General features: G+C 39.4%; 1 protein-coding gene across 3 annotated transcripts in view; it reads right to left on the reverse strand.

The window, feature by feature from the left end:
• The window catches only part of LOC107690240 (extended synaptotagmin-2-A-like), a 28,508-nt gene extending 18,714 nt beyond the window's left edge, over positions 1-9,794 (reverse strand). For all 3 annotated transcript variants that reach the window (XM_016488516.1, XM_016488506.1, XM_016488500.1), the window contains exons 1-6: positions 8,932-9,794; positions 3,745-3,786; positions 3,502-3,636; positions 2,863-2,939; positions 2,699-2,771; positions 2,012-2,101 (exon numbers count right to left, since the gene is read on the reverse strand). In XM_016488516.1, coding sequence (XP_016344002.1) covers positions 2,012-2,101; positions 2,699-2,771; positions 2,863-2,939; positions 3,502-3,636; positions 3,745-3,786; positions 8,932-9,306 — 792 coding nt within the window. In that variant the 5' untranslated portion in view covers positions 9,307-9,794. The remainder of the gene's footprint in view (positions 1-2,011; positions 2,102-2,698; positions 2,772-2,862; positions 2,940-3,501; positions 3,637-3,744; positions 3,787-8,931) is intronic.
• Positions 9,795-10,605: the final 811 nt, after the last annotated feature.

Genomic DNA, 10,605 nt, shown 5'->3' on the forward strand with positions numbered 1-10,605 from the left:
CCGCCCGCCAGGGCTGCTGATGATGTCAGTCAATGTGTGTGAGCCGGCAACAACGCCCGCCACGAGGGAGAAAGCTGCTGATGGTGTGAGCGCGGAGAGGAGCTCCGCCCCCTGCATCATGGCTGAGGGTGAGCTGACTATGGTGGGACATAAGGGCCAGAATGTGGAGGGAATTCAGGGTCAAAAGGAGGAGGAGAGACCTCGGAATCCTCAGTTTAGCCCAGGAAGGGCTCCCGATCCCTTGTCGAGCCTCGGAATGGCTCTCGATCCCATCGAGCCTCGGAATGGCTCTTGATCCCCTGTCGAGCCTCGGAATGGCTCCCGATCCCCAGTTCAGCCCGGGAAGGGCTCCCGATTCATCGTTTAGCCCGGGAAGGGCTCCTGATTCCTCGTTAGGCCCAGGAAGGGCTCCTGATCCCCAGTTCAGCCCGGGAAGGGCTCCTGATCCCCAGTTCAGCCCAGGAAGGGCTCCTGATTCCTCGTTCGACTCCGTTGGGCTCCTTCCTCCCGCCAGCTCCACCTTGGTTCTCAGTCGCTCCGCCGCGGATCTCTGGATCGCCGCCTCGGTCGCCAGAGCCCTCGGCTCCACCATGGCCCCCCGGATCCTCGGCATCCCCCTGGCTCGTTGGCTCTCCGTCTCCACCTCGGGCTCCTCCACCACCTGCTCCGCCGCTGTTGGTCGGCCTCCTGGAGTCGGTGGCCATTCCTTCTCCATGGCTCCTCCCTCCGTCGGCTCCACCGTGGGCCGCTGTTATGGCTGTGGCCTGGGTCCTGCTGAGCTCCTCCTGCTCCAGGTCCCTCCTGTCTCCTCCCTGGCTCATCCCCCCTTCGTCGCCACCCTGGTCTCTGTCTGCCGGCCTCCTCCCGGTTATCCATCCTCTGCCGGAGCCTCCACCTATCATGTCTGCCTGCCAGCCCTTTGCCTTCCCCTGTCTCCATCCCACATCCACTCCTTTGTCCTCCTAAGTCCCCCTCCGTCCCTCCCTCTGTCTCCACGGCGCAAGGATGCGCCTTCTGGGAGGGGGACGATCTGTCACACCCCTGTGGACGGTTGATTGTGGTTTCTCCCTCTGTGTCCGTATTTGGTTGTTCCTGTTCTAATCATTAGTTAATTATCCTCATTGTGCTCACCTGTCTGCCCCTCGTTATCTGCCCTATATCAGTTCCTGTCTCTTGTATTTGAGTTGGTCGGTTATTGTGAATGTTACCCTGTGTGTTGATGTCTACCCTGTCTGGATCTCCTGTTGTCATATCATTAAATATCCTTTTATTCGTCATCTTCGCCGTCCTGCCTGGTCTCTAGTACACCCTGCCCGTGACAGATATAGAATGCCATAAGTACTGCAAATTATATAATCTAACATGTTCAAAAGTTTGGGGTCGTTAAGTTATTTATTTTTTTTATTTAAATCAAAAGTCTAATGCTCATCAAGGCTACATGTATGTAATCAAAAATACAGTAAAACAGTAATATTGTAAAATAATACTACAATGTAAAATTAGTTTTTTTTTAATTATATATTTTAAAATGTAATTTATTCCTGTGATTGCAAAGCTCAATTTTCAGCAGTCATTGCTCCAGTCTACAGTGTCACATGATCTTTCAGAATTCATTCTAATATGCTGATCAAGAAACATTTCTTCTTTTTATTATCTTCAGTTTTTTTGTGGAAGCGGTGATATATTTTTTTCAGGAGTCTTTGATGAATAGAAAGTTCTTTAGATCAATATTTTGGATCAATACATCCAGGTAACATGAACAGCTGAAAACAAGATGAATGAATGAGACAAGTTTAAGAGGAATAGATTTAGATCCTATATGAACAGTTTCTGTGGAGCAGGTCAGAGCAGTGTTCTGATTCTGAGAAAAAACTCTTAGTGGAGTTACAAGGGTGTGGGTTATTATTAAATAACAGGCAGGTAATGCCTGGTATGTAGCAGAAAAAAATGAATCAGACAAAGACACAATGAAAGAATGTTCTTCTACATGTGTATGTGGTGGTTAACGTACAGGTTTCTTGAGGAAGAACACAGACAGTGCACCAATCAGAGGCATGTCTCCCAGCAATGGCTCCATGATGACCCTCAACACCCCATTAAGCTACAAATACAAACAACAAACAAAAAGGTAAGATTGTAATATTTTTCATAATTAATATGACATTTAATCACATTTTTAATATATGTATTAACATATTTTATATATAATATTGGAAAGAAGACAGGAAATCATAAGGAGGAAGAATGAAAGTGAGAAATGTTGGATTCAAACTTGAGCACTACAGCTCAATCTGTCGCAGTATGCATTAACTACTAGCACAATGCACATACATTATATGTGCAGCTGACCCGAGTTTGAATCCTGCTTGGGTTATTTCCCGATACCACCACCTCTCCTCTCTATAATGTTTCCTATAACATCTCCACTGTCCTCTTCAGTTAAAGGTAAAAAGCGCATATAAATAATTCAAAAACTTCTGCTTGCAAATATGAGAAGGGACTAACATTAACTCTAATGCTTGACTATAATCTAACAGAGCACAGAAGCTTTTCTGACATACAGTTCAAACTCATATCAAAGCTCACGTGTGGTCGCTCTGATATCTGTTATCAGAGGTAATGGGGACCTACTCAAATGTAAGCAACTTATGTAAGCAACACACAAACAGGCATTTGTCACACACTCTCTGTATCTTACCTGTATGCTCTTGATTCCTGCACGGCAGTAGTATTTCTTAATATCCACATCAATTTCAGTGTTTCCGACAAAACTAGACAAATACAACAACACACAAACAGACTTTCAATATCTCAAGCCCAATAATGAGTCTCAGAGGTAAACTTTATCTATGTGTATTTTACCTGATTTGTAGGTCCATAATAATCTGTCGTCTATCTACATTCTCTGTATAAACTTTCACTCCATCCACCCTGAGAGGCTGCAGACAGATGAAAAATTCTTTTATTTTGTGTGTAAGAGTATATATGTGTGTGTGTGTGTGTGTGGGTTTACCGAGCTGTCTCCAGGAGCGAGTTAAATAATATGACTAAATCTTCCTTTCTGTATGTCCTCAAAGGTAAAAAGAAGCTAATATTTACTTATATGTTTTTTATTAGCATTTTTAAATGCCAAAGGTTTCCTTTGAGGGCTAGATTTAGGGTTTCGATTAATCTGTTTCAATTATAAATAGCTTTACATAAAGCAATCAAAGACTTTGGTATGTCCTCTAAGGTAAAAACAGATTTAAACAAAAATTAAGAAGTGCTTTTGTTCATTAATAATAAATAAATATGTTCATATAATTTTACATAATTCACTAAAATATTTTTTATATAATTAATAAATTATATTTAAATTATTTGTAATTTATAAATGCAGTCATTTTTAATGATCTTACGTGCATTTCATGTGTATTTTTCTTTTTGGGTTGGTTTAGGGTTTGAGTTAGTCTGTCTATGGTATGCTCTCATTTAGATAGCTAGGTAAACATGTGCATGTACCTTGTCCCCCATGTCTATCTTGGAGAAGGTGAAAGTACTAAGGTGCGCATTGGCTCCCTGCACTGCTGGTTCAATGGTCTCTCTGAACAGTTTATCTACAAACTGACAAATATATGGCCACATCTGATGCACAGTCTGTTCGAAAAAGAGAAAGAGAAAGAGTTAATACTCTTGAGGAGACATTTCTGGGTTAGCATAGATTCAGATCTATTTTTATAAAACCCCTCCACCACACACACATACCTTGTTGAGCCACTCCACTCTCTCCACATCTGGAAAATGAACCTGAAACACAAAACAGACTGAATAATTAGAATTTTTTATTTTAATGGATATTTTAAACACATTCATTAGTCACAGCACATCACCAGTTGACAGTAACATTTCTCAAAATAATTGAACAAATCAATATTTTTACACTTTATCACAATGACACATAATGATTCTTTAAATGTACAGCATGTAGTGAAACGATGCATTGGGTCATGAGCTGATATAAATAGAGGAGTTCAATTTCCACTTCTCTAACTCTTAAAATGAACTAGTTTTATTCTCATTCCTCATTACATGACCACATTATAATGACATAATGTGGCTGTTTAACTAGAACATTTTGTTACACTGCTGAAGACTAGCAAACTAAAGGTGCTAACAAAACATGCTCTCTCAGTCTCAGTCTCTCCATCTCACTGAGAGCGAACGATGCAATAAAACTAGAGCGTTCTCATTACCAATAATAAATCTGTCAACACTGTAAACTTCACCACCGTGTGAAGCAGGATTAGAAATAAGGAATCTTTTTTTAATAACATGAAGCAAATAATTTTCGTAAATGTCCTTGTTTTGTAGGCAGTTTCTTTGGTTTGAATTGTAGTCTTCTAGTTTTTGTTGCATCATGCTGTTCGCTCACAGTGTAGACAACGTGTCTCTCTTTGGCTCTTCATCTTACTTTCCTCAACATGGAGTAGTGTAAGCTGTGGTAAGAAGAAAGGACCTATATGGAAAGATGTGGCACAAAAGCATGTGAGCGAGAGATATGCCAGGAAAACCAAATGGAAAATCCCTGACTTGTCTTTGGCTCCATTTCTTTCTCATATTTTCCTGAGGGAGAAAGCCAGTCTATGACTCAAAGCTGTGTTATTTCCTGATTATACGCGCAGAGAACAGACAGCAGCTAAAGTTAGCTTGCTAATTCCCATGGCCTGTCAGAGAACAGCCGACACTGAGCTGATCTGATCTGATATTACAAACACTGCATCTGTACATGTCTTATCTCTGCCACAAACACACACACACATCTCTGGTCTTCAAAGAGCTAAGAAAGCATTGTTAGGGGTCAACGTCTCATTCACAAACACATTGTGAATATAAATTAAATATAATTCAATACCTTTCTGCCTGTTTCTATAACATCACACACTAGTTTTGTACCTTCGATCCGTACATACAGTAAAATGAGAACGTAAATGAGGCAGAAACTTCCATGCAGTAATTCCAGTTTCAACAGCGCAGTTCTGACACGACACAGGCAGCTAGTCTAAACATGTAAAGCTGATTCATGAGGACATGTTAACACGCTGAACAAATGCAGTAATGTGTGTGTGTGATTTATCTGCATGGGCGTAAATGTGTGCATCTGTGTAAGATCTGATCTGTTAAGCAATGTCATTTCCTAGGCAAGCAAACAACTTTGTCATATACAATCCTGCTGCCCAGTTGAGAAACAAACACACAGACATGCTCATTCTGAAAGTAACTATAGCAACCAGGAAGAACTTCATACAGATTTGACCTCATTTGACCTCTAAATGAGTCAACCAGCGGTGTAGATTGTATTGTCAACTCAATGAAGGACTGACAGCTTGAACTCCTTAATGATTTGGTGAGATATCACAGGCACTTCTGAGATGATTCAGCAAGACTGGTGAACAGGTCAAAGGGCATTTGCTGTTTTTTTTTATCCGAGAAGCATGTACAGTATCAGACAGCCTTTCGTAAAGACTTTCATCAATGAATCATTAGCAGAATATCGAGGGTGAGTAAATGAATTAAATGAGTAAATGAATGAAAGCTGAATTTTCAGAGTGAACTAAACGCAAGAAAAAAATGTATTTACTTCTTACATGATCAATAAGAGCTTGATAGGGTTGATAAATGGCAAAGTAAATAAGCATCTCTGCTGAGTGAGAACAGACAGACTGACACCCCACAGCAATTTACAGACAGTGATTAATGAGGCTGGCGATGGAGGGATCTGCTGATATAAGCGAGTTGTAGTTTATTCAGTCAAAGACAAATGACGAGAGAGAGAGGAGAGAGAAATACTGTCGTAAAGAACACAGTGCTTCCTGAAAGAAGGAGAGGATGGCTGCGGGTGAAATCAATGCAGAAGATGAGTGTTAAAAACCTCTACCCCTTATGAAAAAACTACTGGAGCTTAGCAAAGCAAGGAAAAGAACCAGCCATATTCTCAGCACCTAATACAGAAGAAGAGACAAGAGAAGAACTATCTAAACAAACACACTCTCTGATGGCCCTTGTGAATTTGATCAGACAGTTAATCAAACATACTGTACTAAATCTATCAGTCAGTCACACACACACACACACACACACACACACACACACACAAACACAGATATCAAAGATCGCACAGCGCACACACAGAAACATTAAGGAGCATGGAAACTTGTTGTCAGCGACTTTTATTATTAAAACAGCTTCGATACTGAATTGCTACATTACTATGAGCAATGAGGGGGTAAAATCGCTGTTTTTGAAGTAACTAAACTCACAGCTTCACCTTAGTAGAGAGAGAGTAAAGGCGTCTCTTGCATAAATAACAGTTTTGCAAAAGTCCGTTGGAGCCTTTTTTTGTATTCTAATGTACTGCAGAAGTTCCGAGGTATTTATTTTGTAAATATTAAGTATTTTGAAGCTCAGAAATATTATATTTTATGTTTGCATAAGTGTCTAATCTATATTGGTTCTCAGAAGCAGCATCACCTTTCTTACAGTTAGTATGAATATTTTGCAAAAAAGATTTTGACTAAATTTCAATATGCATTTTTGCAATTAATAATATACATTTTTTCAGAAAGTTGAAGTGATGGCATCATTTGAGGATCCCTGTTGGAGATGATCTTCCTGATCTGTGGTAGATATTGTTAGGATACATTTACTTTAAGTTTTTAATACACACACATATATAGGTCTATGTAATATTTTTTTTTCATATTTGACCATACTTAAGAAAAATATTTAGAATTTAAATGCTTGACATTTTGATTCTGAAGAATTTCATCAGGAGGATTTGGCAACGCTGCTCAGAAGTAGTGGCCAACCACTTAAAGAAAGAGTTGTCCAGCTAATCAAACTCAAACTTCACTGGCTTTTCATTGCCATGTTTGATATAATGATTCACTTGTTAGTTATTAACACATGCACAAACACAGACACACAATAGGGTAGGAGCACTGCCTTTATAATATCTGCCCTCCAGGCAATGTCACTGTATCTGCTCGTCCAAACTATTGTTCAGAAAAGGAAAGTGGTGCACCACAACTGCTTGACAGGTCACTATAGCAAAATTTCCTCAAGCATGTGACTCACTGTGTGTTGGTGATGTCATAATAATAACATCAAATATCATAATGGCAGTTACTCTAGTAACAAACCACACCCACTAAGGAGAGTTTTTTTTTCAGCATATGCAGCCATCATCTGACACAAATAAACAATACATCACCAGTTCCTGACACAAACACACAGACAGACCACTTCACTCGAACACATGAACTGAAAACTAGCCTAATGATTATAGCAAATTTGAGTGTGTGAAGTGAGTTTCATTTTTGATTAATCCACTTTCACACGTTGACAACAGGGTTATTATAGTTAAATAAACTAAAATCATTAAAAAAAAACATTTTGGTACTTAAAATAAATGTTAAATCAATGTATATAAAAAAGCTTAAACTTATTTTATTTCATCCAATGCAACATTTCTTATTTTTGTTTAGTTTAACTTGAAGTACTAAAATGTAAACTAAATAAAAACTTAAAACTTAAACTAAATAAACTAAACTTAATAAATAACAAAATAATAACTATATTGACATTTAAAAAATAATAATAATAATAATAAAAATTAAAAAGCACAACTAAATTAAACCAAATACATTTTATATTTAAAATTATAGAGAAAACAGAAAAAACTAAACAAAAAAAAACAGCATTAGTATATAAATAACACTAAAGTAACACTGACTCACAATCAAACAGACCATGCAACCAATCCCATGTCAGACAATCAGTCAACCTGAGTTTCACGATTTACCTGTTCATGTTACTTAATATTGGCCTAAAACCGAAAGAAAGAACAATGACTGTCCTGGCCATGGCAAGACTGTGATTTACAGCTAATGGAGTGAACACTGGAGTTTTGTGTCCCTGAATGCTGCTTTCAGCACACAGGCATGCTAATATGCCAGAACTATGATCTCAGGTTAGACAGCAAACTCATTTGTTTAAAGTAACAGAACACCAAAGTCTGTAGGCCAAAAGAAACAGACTCAACAACCTTACCCACGTCTGTGCTTAGAGCTTTGAAGATGTCCCACAAGGATTCAAATTCATGAAAAATGATTCTAAATGCAGCCTCTGATATAATATTTCACGATCAGAATGTATTATCATAGAAGCACCCACCATAGACACCTCATCTAGTATTCAAAATAGCGGTCGATCAATGCACATCCTTGAATGCCTTAAAAGTCCACCTGGAAATAGACAGGCCTAAGTGCACAATATATATATTTTTGTGCATTTCATGTGATCATAATCAATTTAACTGACATGTAAGCTCATAAATAGTAAAGAATTGTGCAAATACTATAATTTTAATAAATAATGTACATTTATAATATATATATATTTTTTATTTATAATGGCCGATAAGTGATATTCTCATTTGATATTTAATGTATCATAAATATTGTTTATTAACATCATAATAATGTATAATGTTTTATTATGAGAGCACATCAATGTACATTTATGCAAAGTAGTAGAAGAGTGTTAATAAGAAGAAAAATCTGAATATGGGAAAAATTGGTCAACTCCATAATCTATCAAGACCTATCAAATACTTCAGATAAAGGTTTTAGAAGACATAAATCGTGATTCTGCTCAGATCAAATTGTTTGATGGACGGTTCTGATGCTTCAGTTTGGATTTGTGACTCATTCAGGTATGTAAGCAATGGCAAAAGTGAATACACCAACTTTTGACAGCATTAGATTTTAACGACACACACGCAGAGCAATGACACACCGGTTGAATTAGTGCTACAGGTCAAGGCTGAGGTCAAAGTTCTCCGTGTGAAACATTAACAGATTTGAGCAACGCGATGTTCAGTGTGTCACTCACCCACGGCGGCAGCTCTGAGCTCCGGACGGTCTGACGCACCGCTCGCTCCTCATGCTCCAGAAACGCCAGCGCCTGGTTCACCCGAGCGAATCTGCTGCCCTGGTTCCGTCTGAGCCAGAACAGCACGGCCAGGATGATGAGGACCCAGCTGAAACTGAACTCCAGATATCCCAACACGTATATGGGGAAAATCAGCAGGAATGTCTTGGCGAACTTAATTCCCATCTGCGTGGTGTCCGTCACCGCAGACTGCGGCTCCTCGTCCGGTACCGCCGGTGTGTTGACATCCGTGGGACTCGGAGGTACAGAACCCGGTCCGTTCTGACTGACCGCTGGTGCGGGTTTGGGTTCTCCACCGTTTACTGACGCACTCATCTCCAAAGTACACAAATCCAAAACAAACAACAAAACTAAAGAAACAAGAGAGCTTCTACAGAAACATCTCAAACGTTTAACGTTACAAATCTTTTCAGAAAACAAAACGAGTCGCGTCGCTTGGTTCCGGGCTCTTCCCTGGAGCGCAGATGATTGGATCAGCGCTGCTCCTTAAACTGCTCCCCACCCGACCTTGCCTTGTATGGAGCGGCCGTCGGCCCGTGATTTTCCGCCCTTCAAAGCGAACTTTAACTCGCTCGAGTCTCCCAGCTGCTGTCCGTCTCTGAGTGAGCGCCACGTCTCGCTGTCCCAACCGTCACCGCGCGAGCTGTGAGCGGCACCACCTCTCGCATTCACCACATCCTGCAATAACACGCACTCTGCCCAAACCCGCTGCTCAGGGTTACACAGGAAGCCTCTCACTGATAGTATGAAGGTGGCGCAACGAGCGCGCAGAGGCTGTCTGTTAGCGCCACCTTGTGGACAGAGTTTAACATGCAGAAACACTCAATAGTATGTTCCTGCACAACCGGAGGCTGCAGTTTCAGGACCGCAGTTCTAGGACCCTATTCTTTTGTAACAGCGCCACCTACAGAATTGGATCACTAAAGATGGACGATATGGACAGCAATCAGAGTGAGTAACTTTACCGATTTTCAATTGTTTTATTTTATAACCTTAAAACGATGCAAAGTTTACGTAGCCAACGTGAGAACTGCTAAGAAATAATAATGAATTCCAGATTGCTAGTTTTATTGATTATTACGATGTTCTTAATTCGTGGCCATGATTTAATTAAGCTAAACCTTGTTGACATAATGACTACAATAAGTAAATCTAGCCAGCACATACTATAAGTATCAACTTATGAGAGTTAGTTGACATGTAGTTGCAAAGTTGCTTATAGTCAATAGACTAAAGGGGACCATCAAAATAAAATGTAATCTAATAAAAAAAAAAACACGTTGCATTTTTTCATTTGAAAGTATTACAACTGATCTTAAACTAGCTCACAGCTAAATTGATATTAACCTCACAGGAAACATTCAAAAGAACACTCAACCACTCCTAACCACTCACAAGATGTAGTAAAATACTGTCCAGATCTTAAATAAACAATGTCAAGATAATCCATTATAAATTAAGTGGATTTATTATGGTATTCATTGTGTGTTATACGTAATCATACTCTTTAAAGTTATAACCACAAAAGCGTAAGTATTATAATGTATTATAAATGTTATGATTATTTACGAGATGATACAACATATTATTAAGCTTTTTTATAATGCTTTATGC

This window comes from Sinocyclocheilus anshuiensis, unplaced genomic scaffold, assembly GCF_001515605.1.
Source record: "Sinocyclocheilus anshuiensis isolate Anshui unplaced genomic scaffold, SAMN03320099.WGS_v1.1 scaffold785, whole genome shotgun sequence".
NCBI lineage: Eukaryota > Metazoa > Chordata > Actinopteri > Cypriniformes > Cyprinidae > Sinocyclocheilus > Sinocyclocheilus anshuiensis.